This window comes from Brienomyrus brachyistius, unplaced genomic scaffold (assembly GCF_023856365.1).
Source record: "Brienomyrus brachyistius isolate T26 unplaced genomic scaffold, BBRACH_0.4 scaffold52, whole genome shotgun sequence".
Lineage (NCBI taxonomy): Eukaryota > Metazoa > Chordata > Actinopteri > Osteoglossiformes > Mormyridae > Brienomyrus > Brienomyrus brachyistius.
The window spans coordinates 1,074,219-1,094,629 of record NW_026042327.1 but is presented as its reverse complement, the minus strand read 5'-3'; the positions used below and the strand labels follow the sequence as shown (position 1 = coordinate 1,094,629).

The following is a 20,411-nucleotide window of genomic DNA, read 5'->3' as shown; positions in this document are numbered from 1 at the left end:
AGACAGTTTGCTATTCAGCCCTTTTGACCAAGTGACATTTAGACAGATTAACTTAATTTTGAAACAGAATTCAGCTTAATTAGCAGAGCTAACTAACAGCATTTGATTCACTATCCATAGTTAACAAACTCTGTAAACAGCCTAAGAATTTACGATGGTCTTTGACAGGAAGCTCAACATCAGCAGTTTCAGAAACACATTTTGACACTGAGGTACACAGCTCTCGTTTCCACCAACAGGGATGCTGAGACCAGTGCAGGGCTGGTTCTGGCTTGGTGCTTTATGAGAACCTGCCAGTGTTTCCACGAGTTTCTGTTTTATTCTGTATTATTATTATTATTATTATTATTATTATTATTATTATTATTATTATTTACCTTTAAATATGTAGGCTAAACCTCTGTGTGCTGGGAACAGGTATAACACAAATGTAAGCATTTTTTGATGGCCTCCTAACGTGGGTATGCTGGGGGGGGCGAGACGCTTCAGGTGGTGAAAAGCAAAGTTAAAAACTGACAAAATAATTAAGTTCATTGAAGCAAGACAGTCTAAGAAATCAAAACGAGTTACATATTTATAAACAACGTAAAATGTGACTGCAAAGCACTGCATAAATAACCTCGGTTATTGAGATCGTCTTTTGCTTCTAAATGCTGGTAATCTAGTGTAAGTAGTTCCTGAAGGACATTATGGTCAAATGCATCTGCCCTCCCTAACAGAACAACTGGCACTAGTCTGGCCCCCGGTCTAGAACTGCCACTGTCATTATCTCTTCGCCAGTCAAGCAGCACAATATCTTATGTATTAGACCTGCAAAATGTTTATAATTTGTTATTAAATCTGGCCAGCAGATCCATCTTTTGTTTTTCACAAAATAAAAAAAGATGTAACGCTGTTCTGCTAATAAGCTGACAGCATGTTTCACTGCTGCTGTTGTGCACAACTCCGGCTCTGCTGATGTTAGACAAAACTATACCAGTTATGGGCTGAATGTTCTGGGAATGAGGCAGGTTTGGACATGATAGTCTGCCCACTTTCACTGATATTACGGGTCCAAATTCGGAACAAATTCTGGATCAGTAAAAAGTCCGGAACCGGCACCACGTTGGTGGAAAGGAGGCCATAGTGTTTATCTTCTGTCCATAGTTCAATTATGGATTCAATGTAAAAATATTCCAATTAAAAACTCCTAGGTAACTGATTACAACAGCATGTTTGAGTTTGCCCAGCATATTGACTAACTGTAGTAATCACATCTAAATGAGAAGGAAATACTGTACTATAAAAATCAACTGGCACAACTGAAATCAGTCTCCAATGATTAATGAGTGTAATATTAATTATACAGATATGTCAGGACCATGTGTAACTGTCACACGTAAACAACTAAACTGAACAACTAAAACAAAAACACCCCCCCCCCCCAGAAGAAGAGGATTTTTTGTCTAGTCTTTCTTAATGTACATCCAGCATTGTGCAGGTCAGTCTGATTTTTTAAACTTTATACTGAGAATTTAAATTTTTAATCCAATTTTCAATTTTGGCTCAAAGGAAGTCAGTCTTTACAATAATCCTCTTCCTTTTACCTCTGATGTACTTTATATACTGTATAGAATACAGACTAACCTTAAATTCTCAAAGATAATAGGATTTGTAAAAGTTAAAATTGTTTTTATCATAGCTTGAATGTGCCTGTGTGCCTTTTAAGTGAGAGTCTGGGTGTTTTAAACAATGTTTGTTAAAACACACATTTACATTTGATCTGGAGCAAAAGGTCCCTCTCTGAAGTCGAGTGGGGGCTCCATTGACCTGTCACTCTTCATGGAAAGACAGCTGGGTACAGGGGAGTCTGCTCTCTTCATCAGGACACTGTGGACAGTGAGAGGAAACAAACCTTCATTATATAAATATAATTCATATACTGTGAGCAGCATCACATTAAACCTTCAGTTGATCAGTCTTCTACTTAACCTGCCATGAAGCTCTTCATGCAAACAGGCTTGTTTACAGTTAGATTTCTTGTGAAATAAACTGTGCGACATAAAATTAAGATTCCTGTATGAAAGGTTTGGTTATCACGCTACACAAGGCAGAAGCTGCCGAGACGCCGTCCGTCCTCCTGGAGACGGTCCAACCTCTGCCGACAGCCACCGGAGGAAGAAGAAAAAGAAGCCAAAGGAGAAGAGACTGGCGGAAGAACCGATCATCTTCCTGGGAGCTGTCTCTGTCTCCGCAGCTTCTCTCCCCACCGGATATCAGAAGGTACCCCTCCCAATCCGGAACCCGGCAGGGTTCACCCCGGACATCACCGTCGCTGCGCTCCTGCAGGTGCCCAAAGCCCGCATCGCCCTCAGAGCTGCCGCCGCTAGCAGCTTACCACTTCCGGGGGGCAGGCCTGGCTAATTAGGGGTCCGGGGCAGTATGGGATACTATCCTGCAGGTGCCCAAAGCCTGCATCACCCTCAGAGCTGCCGCCGCTAGCAGCTTACCACTTCCGGGGGGCAGGCCTGGCTAATTAGGGGTCCGGGGCAGTATGGGATACTATCCTGCAGGTGCCCAAAGCCCGCATCGCCCTCACAGAGCTGCCGCTAGCAGCTTACCACTTCCGGGAGGCAGGCCTGGCTAATTAGGGGGCCATGGCAGTATGGGATACTATCCTGCAGGTGCCCAAAGCCTGCATCGCCCTCACAGAGCTGCCACCGCTAGCAGCTTACCACTTCCGGGAGGGAGGCCTGGCTAATTAGGGGGCCAGGGCAGTATGGGATACTATCCTGCAGGTGCCCAAAGCCCGCATCGCCCTCACAGAGCTGCCGCCGCTAGCAGCTTACCACTTCCGGGAGGCAGGCCTGGCTAATTAGGGGGCCGGGGCAGTATGGGATACTATCCTGCAGGTGCCCAAAGCCTGCATCGCCCTCACAGAGCTGCCACCGCTAGCAGCTTACCACTTCCGGGAGGCAGGCCTGGCTAATTAGGGGGCCAGGGCAGTATGGGATACTATCCTGCAGGTGCCCAAAGCCTGCATCGCCCTCACAGAGCTGCCGCCGCTAGCAGCTTACCACTTCCGGGAGGCAGGCCTGGCTAATTAGGGGGCCAGGGCAGTATGGGATACTATCCTGCAGGTGCCCAAAGCCTGCATCGCCCTCACAGAGCTGCCGCCGCTAGCAGCTTACCACTTCCGGGAGGCAGGCCTGGCTAATTAGGGGGCCGGGGCAGTATGGGATACTATCCTGCAGGTGCCCAAAGCCTGCATCGCCCTCACAGAGCTGCCGCCGCTAGCAGCTTACCACTTCCGGGGGGCAGGCCTGGCTAATTAGGGGGCCAGGGCAGTATGGGATACTATCCTGCAGGTGCCCAAAGCCCGCATCGCCCTCACAGAGCTGCCGCCGCTAGCAGCTTACCACTTCCGGGAGGCAGGCCTGGCTAATTAGGGGGCCAGGGCAGTATGGGATACTATCCTGCATGTCCCGATGGCTCTAAAAGGGGCAGCGCCTACTCTTACGGTGCCAACTCTGGAGGCAATAGTTGATGTCCCAGCACAACAAGTTTTCCAGTGTTAAATTAACACTGCATGGTGTTTATATCATTCTCACCAAATCAGTGTTATATTTAACATTTTACAGAGTGGAATGAGTGTTGTTGTATAGTGTTAAGTTTTATTAGCTCTTATAGTGTTCAATTGACACCATAGAGTGTCAATTTAACACTGGCAAATTTTCTGTGTGACTTGACTGTTCAATCCGTTCCTGACCTGCCTGTCCTACCAGTTTCTAAAGTTCCTCACCTGCTAGGCCTGGCGGCTAACACACCACCCAGTGAGGCTCCAACCCCGGCAGCTTAAGCGCCGCCCCAACGGAGTTCCAGTCACAGCTGCTGCAACGGTACTCTCAGAGGCCCATGCTGCGCCATCCGACGGAGTTCCAGTCCTGGTGGCCGACGTTCTGCCCCCCGCGGTTCCTAGCCTGTCTGACCTGCCCACAGAGGCTCCAGTCCCAGCAGCTGATGCCCCGCCCACAGAGGCTCCGGCCTCGCTGGCTGACACGTCTCCCACCGAAGCTCCGGCCCCGGCAGCTGATACGCCTCCCACAGAGGCTCCGGCCCCGCCTACTGACACGCCTCCCACAGAGGCTCCGGCCCCGCCTGCTGACACGCCTCCCACAGAGGCTCCGGCCCCGCCTACTGACACGCATCCCACAGAGGCTCCGGCCCCGCCTGCTGACACGCCTCTCACAGAGGCTCCAGCCCACCTGTTGACACGCCGCCCACAGAGGCTCCAGCCCACCTGTTGACACGCCGCCCACAGAGGCTCCGGCCCCGCCTGCTGACACGCCTCCCACAGAGGCTCCGGCCCCGCCGGCTGACACGCCTCCCACAGAGGCTCCGGCCCCGGCGGCTGACACGCCTCCCACAGAGGCTCCGGCCCCGGCGGCTGACACGCCTCCCACAGAGGCTCCGGCCCCGCCTGCTGACACGCCTCCCACAGAGGCTCCGGCCCCAGTAGCTGACACGCCTCCCATAGAGGCTCCGGCCCCAGTAGCTGACACGCCTCCCACAGAGGCTCCGGCCCCGGTAGCTGACACGCCTCCCACAGAGGCTCCGGCCCCGCCTACTGACACGCCTCCCACAGAGGCTCCGGCCCGCCTGCTGACACGCCTCCCATAGAGGCTCCGGCCCCAGTAGCTGACGTCCTTGCTCCACTCGTGCCTGATCCACCCATTGTACCTCCTGCTCCAGTCTCCCCAGTTCCTGACCCAGCTCCGGCACCACCAGCTCCTAGGACTCCAGTCCCTGTCCCCAAAGAGGTCCCAGGCTGCCTGACCATCGCTCCTTCTTCCTTGATGGAGGGAGAGGAGGAGCTCGAATGGAACCGCTTGGGGATTTTGTTGATGGCCCCAATGAACCCCTCCAGGGGAACGACTCCTTCACCATCACCCCAGCGCGGTGGATCCCGGCCAGTTCTCCATCTTTCAGTGTCCCGAAAGGGAAGAGGACACGCCCACCCTGCCCCTGACTCGCCCTCACTCGTCTTGTCTGGGGCTCAGGCGGCGTCAACGGGTGCTCTGGTTCCTGTTTAGCGGTCGCCTGCGGGTCTCCCTCCAAAGACTTGTCGGCAGCCTTTGGTTTCTGCCTTCGAACCTTGTTGGTCGCCGGTGGGTTCCCCTGCATCGACTCCTCGGTCGCCTGTGGTTCCCACCACTCCAGCTCGTTGGTGGATGGCGCCTTCGCCTCCTTCCCTGCCCCGTGGTCCCCTCTATCTCCCTCCTTGCCTCCCCTGGTGCCCCACTCTGACTTCCTCCTCACCTTTCCGCCTGTCCCTTCGCCTATCTCCTCTCCCCTTGCAGGGTCCCCTTCAGCTCCGGCCTTATGGTCGCCTGCGGCCCCTTCGGCTACAAACCCTCGCCCGCTGCTGTTCCCTTGGACTCCCCATTTTCCCCCATCCTCTGCCGTCCTGCCTCCTTGTTTTGTGCCTCCTGTGTCTGTTCCTCATCCTCTTGTGTCTCCGGTGTTCCCCCTTGGTCCCTGGGTTCCTCTGGTCAGTGTTTCCCTGGTGTGTCCTTTTATCGTGCGCTTGTGTCAGGTATTATCCTGACTTCTGCCGTTGTGTCTGTTCTTTGTGTCCGTCCTGTTTCCAGTGTCTCGTTGATAGTTTTGCTTTTGTTTTCCAGGTCCCGTATCCCTGACCCCGTCTCGTCCGTCACTTGGGGGGGGTTCTGTCATGACCTGCTCGTTCGATCCTCTCATGTGCCACGCCCCCTCATTAACCTCGTGTGAATTCCTAATTGTTATCAGTTGTCTCCTGTTATTTCGACTTGTCCTGTGTATAAGTTCACGTCAGAGTCTGTATCCCCAGTTCCGTCATTGAAGTCTTCACCATGTTTTATTTTGTCTGCCTGTTTGTCCTGAATAAACCCCGTTTCCTGCACCTCTGCTGCCTAATCCTGACTCCTTGCTCACTCGCCCAGAACACAGATGTGACAATTACAGCCTCTGTTACTAGACTTGGCTGCTGTTGCTTTTTTCCAGTTTTTTTGTTTGTATATTTTAGGGCTATCAATAGATTACAATATTTAATCGTGATTAATTGCACAACTGTCCATAGATAATCACAAATTAATCACAAATTAATCACAAATTAAATCATGAATTTATTTAACATTTACCGTAAAGGGATTTTTTCAGGTGTTAATATTCTTATCAATATTATAGTTGGTAAGGCATGATTGCGTTATGCAAATGTATGCATGTATTATTGGAAATCAATTACCAACAATAAGCAACAACAAAATTGGCCAAAGGTCATCAGAGACACTTCATCACTTAAGAAAAACCCAACAACAGATCGGCACATTGACCTAGTAAATATTACATATTACTTAGTCATATAACTAAGTATAGATCAGAGATAGCAAGCTTTTTGAAGCGAAAAGCCATTTTATCCTAAATGTCTGACCAAAGATTAACCCTCAGCCAAGTTGGTTTGGCTCTGCAGTTGTCTGCCTTTCACTCTCCACTTCCCTACTTATAACTGTGCTGACTGAACAATGCAAAATGTCCTCAGCACTCCGAATGCGATTTACTACAAAAAGTATATTATTAGGAAGAATTAGGAATCCCAATAAACTTAATAAGCCTACATCCAATCTTGGACACTGAGGAAAACTCCGGAAACCACATCATTTGACCAGAGACATTCTCTCGTGGAGAATGACTTTGAGGAAGATGAATTAGGCAGTTAAGACGTCACAGAAGCGCGCGACGGAGCGCCTCACTCATATATAGCTAAATAAATACCTAAATAAAAAATAACATTAACCCATGAATAAATTACTTATATTTATGAAAGTATTATCATAATATAGTAAGACATAAAAATGCATCTATCATTCTGAGAAGAGCCGCAACCTGGTATGGTATTTAAGACCAGATGTACTTTGGTGGTAACTCATTTCACATCTACAGTGACTGCAAATAACTTTGGTCTTGTCGATGGACCCATCTGACATAGTTTTGAAGCTGAACCTGCCATTCAAAATACCTTTTTCTCTCTTCATTATTTTTCCCGAGCTGCCATCTGACACGCGTTAATGGCATCAAAAAAGTTAGTCACGTTATAATGAATTCGCGTTGACGCGCTATTTGTTCTCTACCACCTTACAATATGTGGTTGTTTTGGGCAGGAGGGATGATGTGATGGTTGCCTCTAGAATAGAAGAACTGGCTGATGTTGGAGGAAAGGGAAACTATGGCCTGACTATAGACCCACAGAGCCATGCATGCTAATGGGCTGTAACACTGCTACCTCTCAGTCCCCTTTGTTTTACGCTCCATAGAGGGGCTCATTTCCGAAGCAGGTTCCTCCATTTTGTTGCTGATCCAGAGCAGATGATTCTTGCCGAGGTCTCTGTGAACATGAAAGGTAAATAAACACATAAAAATACAATATCTAATAATCAACACTTTTACATAGACCTAGACGCTGTTGGAATGACAATAGTGTATTTCCCGCCTCATTTCTGCTACAGAATTGTCTGAAACGTTATGTGTACATGTGGCAGGTCTAGTAGAATAAGGCAAAGATGAAATGGGAGACATATTATGCATTATCTGCGATGGGCTGCCCCCCATCCTGGGTTGTTCCCTGCTTCGTGCCCATTGCTTCCAGGATAGGCTCCGGACCCCCCCCCACGACCCAGTAGGATAAGCGGGTTGGAAAATGGATGGATGGTATGGATTGATTATGCATTATTATACAGATATTGGCTCAGTAGTATGTACAGGTAGTTAATTATCATGCACAAAATATAGGTTTGCTTGACCATAACCTCGTCCTTGGTTCTCGTCCTTTTTTTTGGAGGGGGTGGGTCGGGCGGGCGGGATTTTTTTTAAATTATTTTAAATTTTTTTACAAATTTTGATTGACTGTTTGGACTTTCAAATATGTAAGAAAATACTTACTATTAAGTATTAAAATACTATTGACTATAACCCCATCTTTCCACCATGGAGCTGAATGCAGCTTTGTGTGGCTACTTGCAGGGGAGTTTCTAGCTACTGAAAAAATCAGGGGCTAAGTCAAGTTTACTGGGGCTTGAGTGTTTTTGTTTTTGAAGGAATATCGACATTGAGGCTAAAATACTCTGTGTTCAGCTTAAAATACTATATGCCTGAGTGATCGGACCTAACAACGCCCACGGCACATTGTCAGATATGAAAGAGCATTTTCAGGTTTGAATATAACATATATTATGCTTTATTACAGAGATTTGAGCAAATAAATTTATTACTGCAAAACCCTAGTATTCACACACATGCAAACTCATTCCGACAGCATCTTACGGAGCCCTGTACCACAGACCCTGTGCCACAAACCCTGTGCCACAGACGGTCACAGACAGGGTTTGTTTTTCATGCACACGATGTACTACATCATACACTCAATTTAATTTATCATGCCCAGGAAATACTAAATCAAGCATGGTTTACTTTTCCTCACTGTTCGTGCCCCCTACAGGCTCCGTAGCATCTAGTTATCTGACCTGCTACTACGTAAATGACTGATTAAATACAGAGCCCAGCCTGGGATTTAAAACGGCGATCTTTCGGTCACAGGCACTGACCTGCTACTACGTAAATGACTGATTAAATACAGAGCCCAGCCTGGGATTTAAAACGGCGATCTTTCGGTCACAGGTACTGACCTGCTACTGCGTAAATGACTGATTAAATACAGAGCCCAACCTGGGATTTAAAACGGCGATCTTTCGGTCACAGGTACTGACCTGCTACTACGAAATTGACTGATTAAATACAGAGCCCAGCCTGGGATTTAAAACGGCGATCTTTCGGTCACAGGTACTGACCTGCTACTGCGTAAATGACTGATTAAATACAGAGCCCAACCTGGGATTTAAAACGGCGATCTTTCGGTCACAGGTACTGACCTGCTACTGCGTAAATGACTGATTAAATACAGAGCCCAACCTGGGATTTAAAACGGCGATCTTTCGGTCACAGGTACTGACCTGCTACTACGAAATTGACTGATTAAATACAGAGACCAGTCTGGGATTTATAACGGCGATCTTTTGGTCACAGGTACTGACCTGCTACTCCGTAAATGACTGATTAAATACAGAGCCCAGCCTGGGATTTAAAACGCCGATCTTTCGGTCACAGGTACTGACCTGCTACTCCGTAAATGACTGATTAAATACAGAGCCCAGCCTGGGATTTAAAACAGCGATCTTTCGGTCACAGGTACTGACCTGCTACTACGTAAATTACTGATTAAATACAGAGCCCAGCCTGGGATTTAAAACGGCGATCTTTCGGTCACAGGTACTGACCTGTTACTCCGTAAATGACTGATTAAATACAGAGCCCAGCCTGGGATTTAAAACGGCGATCTTTCGGTCACAGGTACTGACCTGCTACTACGTAAATTACTGATTAAATACAGAGCCCAGCCTGGGATTTAAAACGGCGATCTTTCGGTCACAGGTACTGACCTGCTACTACGTAAATGACTGATTAAATACAGAGACCCACCTGGGATTTAAAACGGCGATCTTTCGGTCACAGGTACTGACCTGCTACTCCGTAAATGGCTGATTAAATACAGAGCCCAGCCTGGGATTTAAAACGGCGATCTTTCGGTCACAGGTACTGACCTGCTACTACGTAAATGACTGATTAAATACAGAGCCCAGCCTGGGATTTAAAACGCCGATCTTTCGGTCACAGGTACTGACCTGCTACTACGTAAATGGCTGATTAAATACAGAGCCCAGCCTGGGATTTAAAACGGCGATCTTTCGGTCACAGGTACTGACCTGCTACTACGTAAATGACTGATTAAATACAGAGACCCACCTGGGATTTAAAACGGCGATCTTACGGTCACAGGTACTGACCTGCTACTACGTAAATGACTGATTAAATACAGAGCCCAACCTGGGATTTAAAACGGCGATCTTTCGGTCACAGGTACTGACCTGCTACTACGTAAATGACTGATTAAATACAGAGCCCAACCTGGGATTTAAAACGGCGATCTTTCGGTCACAGGCACTGACCTGTTGAGTCACACACCTCACACAAACCAGCTACTCTAAAGGTCTCCAGCTCCAGTCCCAGAGAGCTACTATCCGATAGGTTTCTGTCTTACTTGGCTTCTGATGAGCCACAAGTTCTCAGGTACATTCCAGGAACAGGTATTTCAGGTATAACAGGTTTGGTGGAATTTACCTGAGAATAGTCACAGCAAGGCATTGCATGGTCACGTCATTAAATAATGCTTTTGTGGCACAGAATGTATTTTGTGCATGAAAATGAGCACTTCACACTTGGTGCCCCATACAAGAGAAGCAAGAATTTCATTGCATTACATTCCAATGTGAAAATAAGACTCGATTAGATGAATTCTGCCAATTTTATGGTGTCTGTGTGTATCTGAAGTCCTTAGAGATGCATACAAATTTATAACAAATGATCTTATTCCAGGAAGGTAAATAGGCGTAACTTGTGTGGAAAAGTCACCATATGGGACTTTAGGGCTCCTTACCGTAAAGTTTCGAAATACTGTCTAGTTTATTCCCATAGTGTCCCGCGCTCCATGTTTAGGTAACATTGTATTTAAGACGAACTCATTTACTCCATGCAATCACTTACAGTGTATCGAATTATAATAAGCGTCTAATTCTGCTGTTATATCCCAGTATGTGTGTTAAACAGGGGCGGATTTAAGAGGCCACCACCCCACATCAAAATAATAAAAAAAAAAAACTGTATTTTATTTTCAAAGCGGAAGCACAGAACAGACACGGTGAGGTGCAGCCGCCCCCATAAATATAACTGGCCCCTGATGGCCACCCAATCAAAATTTTCACCAGAGCCGCAGGTTAAACATACTTATTTTATTAGTTGAATCTGTTGATTATATTCTTACCTTGCAATGCAAATGCCTTTGTATTATTCCAGAATCTTATTCGTGTTTCTTGGTGAATCTGGCTTGAAATCCCTTTCACTTTCATTTACAGAAAAGGAATTATCAGCTTCGTCCTGTGGTGGGGGGTGTGGAGAGTACCTGCCCTCCGGTAACTGACTAGCTGCACTTGGAGGGGGCGGGGGAATGTCTACTCACTATCTCAGGGACGGGGTGCCGGACCGGCGCGCAGTAAGAAGTGCGGCTGTTTAAAACAGCGACCCCTTTTTCACTGGCTGCCGATTCGAGGTGGGGGTCGCAGTGTGGCCGTCGCCGATATTAGTTCGGCCGCCGGTACGTGGGGTGGGGGGGGGGGTAAATGTGTAGGGAAGATGGGGCTCCGTGTTGTCGATTGCACTGGCAGCGGGGCGGGTCGAGCTTTGAAGCCGGGGCTTGTGGTCGGTGTGTCACAGCGGGGCGGATCCTCTCCCGGGGAGGCTGGTGTTACTTCATTCCAGGGCAAGTTAACGTCCTTTAAAAAGCCGAACTTCATGTGAATGTGTATGTGGCTGTGCGTTGATGAGGTTTTTAGGCTGCGGCAGTACGTGTGTTGAGGGCGAGGAAGGATAGTTACGGGGGGTAACTTTTTACAGAAGTCTGTAGAGGACATGCATTTTTTTTTCTTTTCATTTTCTCGAAATCACAACTTATTTTTTTTCTTGTGATCTCGACATAACCCGTGTCACTTTCCCATGATCTCGAGGTTCAGTATTATCCTCATGAACGAATGCAGCAGATTTTACTTAGATCGTGGAGTGTCCCAATCAGAATCATAATCATTAGACTTTATTAATCCCGGAGGCTGCACAATCACATATAAACACGCAGACAAGAACAATACAATATAAGTATAAAAATAGGAATTAAGTATAAAACAAATCACTGCACTGCTAAACATTAGAATAATTAAATTATTAATTTTTTAAATAAAATAAGATATAAAATCTCTGAGGGGCAGCATGGTGGTGCAGTGGTTAGCACTGTTGCCTCACACCTCTGGGACCCGGGTTCTCGTCTCCGCCTGGGGTCACATGTGTGTGGAGTTTGCATGTTCTCCCCATGTCGTCGTGGGGTTTCCTCCGGGTACTCCGGTTTCCCCCCACAGTCCAGAAACATGCTGAGGCTAATTGGAGTTGCTAAATTGCCATAGGTGTGCATGTGTGAGTGCATGGTGTGTGAGTGTGCCCTGCGATGGGCTGGCCCCAAATCCTGGGTTGTTTCCAGCCTCGTGCCCATTGCTTCCGGGATAGCCTCCGGACAAAATCTCTGGATAAAATCTCTGCACAGGAATCTAAAGTGCCTTTGTCCAAAGGTTACAGGAAAAGTAAAAGTGTATATTGCCCAGTAAAGTAAAAGCATTTTGCACTTGTTTGTAAAACCAAGTTAGACTTCAAACTGTGGGAAATATCGAGGTATATTGCACCAAATCATGGACACGAGGAAATAACACTGTCTGTCGGTGCTAGAAAAATGTCATATTAGGCTACTAACTAATTGGGCTGTAACACTGCTACCTCTCAGTCCCCTTTGTTTTACGCTCCACAGAGGGGCTCATTTCCGAAGCAGGTTCCTCCATTTTGTTGCTGATCCAGAGCAGATGATTCTTGCCGAGGTCTCTATGAACATGAAAGGTAAATAAACACATAAAAATACAATATACAATAATCAACACTTTTACATTGAACTAGACGCTGTTGGAATGACAATAGTGTATTTCCCGCCTCATTTCTGCTACAGAATTGTCTGAAACGTTATGTGTACATGTGGCAGGTCTAGTAGAATAAGACAAAGATGAAATGGGAGACATATTATGCATTATCTGCGATGGGCTGGCCCCCCATCCTGGGTTGTTCCCTGCTTCGTGCCCATTGCTTCCAGGATAGGCTCCGGACCCCCCGCGACCCAGTAGGATAAGCGGGTTGGAAAATGGATGTATGGATTGATTATGCATTATTATGCAAATATTGGCTCAGTGGTATGTACAGGTAGTTAATTATCATGCACAAAATATAGGTTTGCTTGATCATAACCTCGTCCTTGGTTCTCGTCCTTTTTTTTGGAGGGGGTGGGTTGGGCGGGCGGGATTTTTTTTTTATTATTTTAAATTTTTTTACAAATTTTGATTGACTGTTTGGACTTTCAAATATGTAAGAAAATACATATTTGAAAATACATACCGAAGAGAGCAGACCTACTTAGTACGCCTCCTCAGTTCTTCGTTTGTTGCATTTCAAATATATTAAATGTAAGAAAATACAATAATGTAAATTCCTTGATCCATGTGTATCTCATAAATGCCTTCCCAACTATAGATTTGGATACTTTATGCTGATGTTTCATTCGTGAATATAAAAATGATACTATTTGAAACCAATATTCTGTTTGTCATTCCCATTCTAAATGAACAACCAAGATTTTAAAATATATATCTAGAAAGAAAGTGTATTTAAACATGTTAAAACACGAGGAATTTACAAAATACAGGAACCTGAATGGTTGAACAAGGAAATGCAACTCTACAAACAAGTACTTAAGAACATATACCACATCACTTCCCCAGATTTAAATCTTTGCACCAGCCCATCTCAGGTAGAGACAAATTTAGGTTCATGAAACCATTCCAAGACTAGGATTACACAATGTGGATCAATCGTCGATGTGGAATGCGCAGGAAATTCAAATTTCATCATTCTTGGGCATTTTCCATGCGATTTTTACTAAATAAAATTTTTTTTTAAATTCGGGTCGGAGGCATTTCGGTGGGTCAGGCGGGGACAAGAACCAATTTTTTCTTTAAGTGGCCTTAGTGTTCGTCATTTGAGAAGGAGGATCAGAAATGTGCTGTTATACCGTCGGAGAAATTATAGTGAGCCTGAGCGAGTAGTCAGTTTCATTACCAACCAACCGGAGAATATGGGACCTCTCCATGGCTACCGGCTTAAAAAAATATATTTTCCGGTCCACCTTAAATGCTGCGCAGCCGAATGCAATGACGTGATGGCGCCTGACTCATTTACCGAGACTTACCTTCAGAACTTCATTTGGCTTTCGATTAATAATAATTGGATTGACTTGTTACCACTTTGAGGAAAGTACATATCTGGGCATTTTCAGTAATAGTTTGTGTGTACTTTATTAAAAAAAAGAGAGAGAGACAGAGAAACGCAAACTCTGAGAAACACAATTTTGAATTATCTGTCCGTCTCTGTAGCTTATAATTCTACTAATGAACAAAAATGTTTATCCTTAGACGCAATATACCATTGTACTGAAATGTTTTATTATATACATTTTATTATGTTAATTTCTGTATTACATATAAAACTGATGTGATTTCTTTTGATGCATGGCCCACAATTCATGGAGCAAAGGCCTTAAATGCTGTAATGTAAACACTTCCAGGCAGAGGCCAGTATGATGATGATGATAAAAACCCTTTATTGCTGTTGCAATATACCATGTCACTAGTCACGAGTACCAGCGAAAAACAGGCCATCAACCGACCATACATATACACAAACATCACAGTAGGGGGTAGACCGGTCGGGAGACAGGGGAAGAGAGAAGAAAAGAAACAGAATAACGTGAGGAGAGAGGAGGAGAATAAAAAAACAGCGCCCAGACTGTACTCCAGTGGGGAGGACATTGTGGGAACCGAAAAAAACACCTCAGCAACATAAGCACATGGTCACTACGCCTTACAACATAAAAATGACACGACTTCCAACGGGTGGGGGAAAGGGGTGGTGGAGGTAGTCCAGCAGAGAAAAACAGCCATCCGGTCCTGCAGCCATGGAGGCGCTGGTCACAGACCCGCCTGTTCACGCTGGGGGTATGAAGCAGCGAAGGCGTGGGATGGGAGGAGGGTGCGGGCAGTCCTTGGGATTGGGGGAGAGGAATGCAAGAGAGTCTCACTGCCTTGTTCTCCTGGGGGGGTTGTTAGTGCAGCAGCGGCCTTGGCCGAGGCCAGTGCTGATTGGGGGGAGCCAAAACCTGATAGAATAGGGTTGTTTGGGTTTCCGTGCGAAAAGCTGTAATTTCCAGCTCCACTAATGTCCACGCTGGTCTCCGCCATCCAATAATTTTTGCAAAGCTGTGAGCTTCTCCATGATGTTATCCAGTTTCACAGTCTGAGTGCTAACAGCTCTGCCCACTCCATCAATCATTCTGGCCAGCCTAGTGGGGCTTTGAGCGGCTGTCACTGGATAGGAATAACTGGAGAAACACAGGAAAAGCAAGACCTTTCACCCCTGGAGTGGCCGGAGTTCCACAGTCAATCCACAGAACAACAGCTGTCAGTCTCCATACACTGACACCTTTTCCACTATAAACAGGATAACTCACCACACATAGATGTTAGGGACAAATACACGCGTGTTTGGTCTTGTTTGAATAGGCATGAGACGGCGAGTATTACACTCTCAGATTTAAGGCAGTATAACTTTCCCTAAGAGAAATATAGAAACTTTGGCTAAACCTACCAAACTGAGAGAGCCTCTCACATGGTAGAACAAGAGAACTTTGACCACCTCCTAAAGTGATCTGATTGGCTGGGGACCTGAGAACCAAGGCCAACAATGCCCCTAAAATTAACCATTGACCGAAATTGGTCAGTCTTCAGAGACATGCTATCACCTGGGTTGGATACTTAAGGAAGGGCCTCAGAAGAAGTAGGGGAGTCACTCTGTAATCAGAGCTCCCACAGAGAACTGTGCGAAAGTCCATCTGTAGTCAGATACTTGTGCACTCTCAGCTGAGGAATGTGATTGTTTAATATTGTATTTGTCCAAATGTATTTACAAGTATGTGGCCACATGTCAATAATTGTATATTGTAATATGTTTAATAAATGTTGTCTTGATTACTTCATGACTGTCTGATTTGCTAACCTTTTATAAACTTTCCAGATTGGGCTTCGATCCTGATTAGGACTAAAGTGGTAAATACTATCTTGCAGCCTCTGGGTTAAATCCCCTTTATCCGGGTCCCAAACTCGACTGCCCAAGTTAAGTTAGGTGGATACCAAAACTACACCTCTGGAGTTCGCACACGCTCAGTTACGGGCCGACTTAACCTCTGAGGTCAACACACGCTGATGAAAGGTACCGGTCTACCCTCTGAGGGGCGTACACACTATGTTCCTAGGCACCGGGCATAGTCCCTGAGACGCTCACATGGTAAGACAATGGGCGGCATCGGCGGAGTCCCTGAGACGAGCCCAAAGTAAGCCTCGTACAAACTACCGCAACAAAAGGTGCGCCGTCACAGCCGCTGAGGTTGACACACGTTATGATATGGGCTGCCCCCGGCTGAGCCTCTGAGGTGGACGTACGTGAGGTTCGGGTAAACATCGGCTTAATCTCCGAGGCACCCACATGCTCAGTAATTGGCAGACACTGAGCCTTTGGGGAATTATATAGGTGGAGGGACCCGAATAACCAGAGGCTGACATTGTCTTAAATGGTGGCGATTTCCATACCTTTAAGACAAACCCTGTGGAACAAGCCCACGGATCGCCCTGTCGGCCGAGGCGAATCTGGCGGACTCCTTCGTCAGGGGTAAACTAGAGTTGGTAATCTAAAGGAGAGTCCCGAAGTAATCTGAACAACATATACGTCATGACTACAATATACTGAAATAAGATCATTAATAAAATGGAGTCAGATATGTGTCTAAAAGAATATTTTGTATATTAAAAAGGGTAAGTAATTCCCAGGAGCGCTTGGAAGGACCAACACGCATTCACAGCCTTCGGCTGCGCCATTGGATTCCGCCATTGGGCCAGTGGGCGGCTCCCTACATGACCATCAGCAAACAGCTTGATGAGAAGATTACAACTGTTGATGCAATTACTTGCAAATGGAAGAATGACAATATAACTGTCAATCACCCTCGGTCAGGGACCCCAAGGAAGATCTCATCTTGAGTAGTATCAGTGATCTTAAGAATGGTGAGGGCTAACCCCAGAGCTACATAGGAGGAGCTTGTTAATTATCTCAAAGCAGTAGGGACCACAGTCACCATGAAAACCATCAGTTACACATTATGCCGTTAGTTTGAAATCCTGCAGTGCTCGCAAAGTACCGCTGTTCATGAGGGCCCATGTTCAGGCCCGTATGAAGTATGCCAGTGGGCACCTGGATAATTCCAGTGAGGCTTAGAAAAATGTGGTCAAATGAGACCAAAATCAAGCTTTTTGGCTTTAACTCTACTCACCGTATTTGGAGGGAAAATAATCCTTACTCTTACCCCAGGAACAGCATCCGTACTGCCAAACATGGAGGTGGAAGCATTATGCTTTGGGGGTGTTTTTCTGCCATGGATACAGGATGGCTGTTCCACATCGAAGGAAAGATGGACAGGGCCATGTACCATAAAATCTTGGATGAGTACATACTTCCTTCAGCCAGGGCCTTGAAAATGCAGGAGGGTCTTCCAGCAAGACAATAACCCTAAACATACGGCTAAGATAACAAAGGAGTGGTTTAAGAAGAAGCACATTAAGGTCACGGAGTAGCCAGTCTCTGGACCTTAATCCCATAGAAAACCAGAGAGCGGCAACCTAACATCCTTAAAGATTTCAGAGATCTGCAAAGAGCAGTGGATGAATATTCCTGCTGAGCTGTGTGCAAACCTGGTGACCAACTACAAGAGACTCTGACAGCTGTGCTTGCCGACAATAGTTACTCTGCCAAGTACTAAAGCCTGTGTTACAAGGGATCAAATACTTATTTCCCTAGATAAATGGCAAATTGGTTTGTAAGTGTTACCTAATTATTTTTTCTTGTTTCTTTTGTTAATAATCTACCTTTTGCTGTTTAAATAAACATACCAGTGAAATTACAGACTTCTCATTTCTTTATTAATGGGTCAACTTAAGAATTCAGCAGGGGGTCAAATAATTATTTCCCTCACTGTACATCATTTTTTTTATTCTGTGGAAATTGTAAGAACAATGTGCAGCCCAGATGAAATGATGAATTAACAGAGCCCTGAATGGGACAAGCAAATACAGAAAATGGATGCTTTTTCGATAATGTTTTAACATCAGCCGGTAATATCAGCCAAGTCTAACATACCCGACCGATGCTGATATCGTGATTTGTAATGACTATCGGACAATGACTATGGTATCAAAAGAGAATCCATTCATTGTCCTATTCAGGATTGCAGGGGGTCTGGAGCCTATTCCAGAGGCTATGGGTGCTAGTCAGGGAACAACCCAGTATGGGACGCTGGCCCATCGCAGGGCACCCTCATGCACTATTCACACACACATGCACACCTGTGGGCAGTACGGTAACTCCAAGCCTCAGCATGTTTTTGGACTATGGGGGGAAACCGGAGTACTCAGAGGAAACCCCACGACGACATGGGGGGAAACCGGAGTATTCAGAGGAAACCCCACAACGACAATGGGGGAACCTGCAAACTCCGCACACATGGAGCCATGAAGAAGAAGCATTTACATAAAAATTGTACCAAGCTGATACATAGTTAAAGGCTTTGCAAAAATTGTGGTGGTCGTGATAAGGATCGGCAACTATTACACTGCAAAAAAGACCCATTTTACAGCAACTGTAAATGTAATGTTTTTAAGATGTTTTTATTTATGAATTAATCTTCAGTTGTTTTTATATCTCCTACACACAGACACCTGCTGTGCTTTGTCCCAACAAAGTGAAGGGGGGAATAAAATTTATACTATTGCATAAACACCTTTTTAGAGCAAATTTTTGATCTTCCATTTAATGTCATTGGAGTGCAATAATGTGCAAACTTGTTTATATGTATATCAACATTTAGAAAAGCACAAATGCCTTAATATTGATTATAACTATTTGTACTGAATTGTGCGGGAGTGTATTGGGTGGGACTGAGCTTTTTTTAAAGCGTATATTTTCAAGTTTTTGGTGAAGTATAAACAAGTTATGTGGAGCCATGTGCACACACAGTTTTATAAATATGTACTTGTTTTCTTAAATGCAGTTTCATTAGACACCCCAGGGTTTAAAGCAGAGTTCAGCCTTTAGAATCACTTATTTAAAGTCTTCATTTGTTTCAGATTGGAAGGTAAGCGAGCCATTAAGTTTTACACTGTGGTCCTTGTCTGACTGGTCTAAGCCCAGCTGTTGTCCACATTGTGAGTGGTGGAAGCCTGAAAAGGTCTCCACTGACACAGAAGGCTGCTGCGATACAGGAGTCAGGGAGGCAGTCTCTGCTACAGACTTGCTATTTACCAAGAATTGCACAGTTCAGTAGTTTTTCTCTCTTTGCTGAGTTGTAACTTTATGATTGACAGTTGAAAGGGTCCATAGAGTTAACAGAGGACCGGAAGAAGTTGACACAGAGCTTGGCCCTTCGAGATTGTGATTTCCATCAATGTGCTATAAGCTGTGTAGAGCAGGGACCCTGTACTGCATGGAAAATTGCCTCACTAGGGTGCCCTCAGGATCCACTCTGAGCAGTTCTGCAGATGAGGTGCCCCTGAGGTGGATGTACGTGTGGTTTGGGTAAACATCGGCTTAATCTCCGAGGCACCCACAAGCTCAGTGATTGGCAGACACTGAGCCTTTGGGAAGTTATATAGGTCGAGGGACCCGAATAATCAGAGGCTGACATTGTCTTAAATGGTGGCGATTTCCGTACCTCCAAGACAAACCCTGTGTAGCAGGCCCGCGGATCGCCCTGTTGGCCGAGGCGAATCTGGCGGACTCCTTCATCAGGGGTAAATTAGAGTTGGTAATATAAAGGAGAATCCCGAAGTAATCCAAACAACATAAACGTCATGACTACAATATATTGAAATAAGGTCATTAATAAAATGGAGTCAGATATGTGCCTAAAAGAATACTTTATATATTAAAAAGGGTAAGTAATTCCCAGGAGGCTCGGAAGGACCAACACGCATTCACAGCCTTCGGCTGCGGCATTGGGCCAGTGGGCGGCTCCCTACAACCATTTCACCCGTCTGCCATTATCCAACCATCTACTTTAGGCGCCGCTCTGATGTCAACGTAACGTCTCCCAAACTAAGACCCGCCCACCAAGGCTACTCATTGGCTATACATGACAACAAAATCCACTGAGCCCAAAGATTAATAACAGATTTTAATAAAGGACTACAGGTGTTTATACCCATTACACATACTTAAAGAGTGTTAGCCTGTGAAATGTTCATTGTTGATTGGTTACTGATATTTCAGATGGTTGAGCTTTTACTCTTGCATTTCAATTCTTATTTTACTTGTGATACTGTTGAGTATAAAATGCTCTATTTGCTATTCCATGTACATTTCTAGTAACAAAGGATATGGTGCATACTACTGTTGATCTTTCGAGTGTATGCTAAAGTTATGCAGTATTTCTAATGATCGGTTCTATAGAACTGCTGTCCTGTTGTCCACCGCATTCTTATAATTCATACTCT

General features: G+C 45.6%; 1 protein-coding gene across 1 annotated transcript in view; it reads right to left on the bottom strand.

Annotated features, from left to right (window-relative positions):
* LOC125723830 (NACHT, LRR and PYD domains-containing protein 3-like) overlaps positions 1-9,986 on the bottom strand; it is a 50,083-nt gene extending 40,097 nt beyond the window's left edge. The window contains exons 1-3 of the mRNA XM_049000652.1: positions 9,952-9,986; positions 7,298-7,399; positions 1,756-1,869 (exon numbers count right to left, since the gene is read on the bottom strand). Coding sequence (XP_048856609.1) covers positions 1,756-1,869; positions 7,298-7,359 — 176 coding nt within the window. The 5' untranslated portion in view covers positions 7,360-7,399; positions 9,952-9,986. The remainder of the gene's footprint in view (positions 1-1,755; positions 1,870-7,297; positions 7,400-9,951) is intronic.
* Between the last annotated feature and the right edge of the window lie 10,425 nt (positions 9,987-20,411).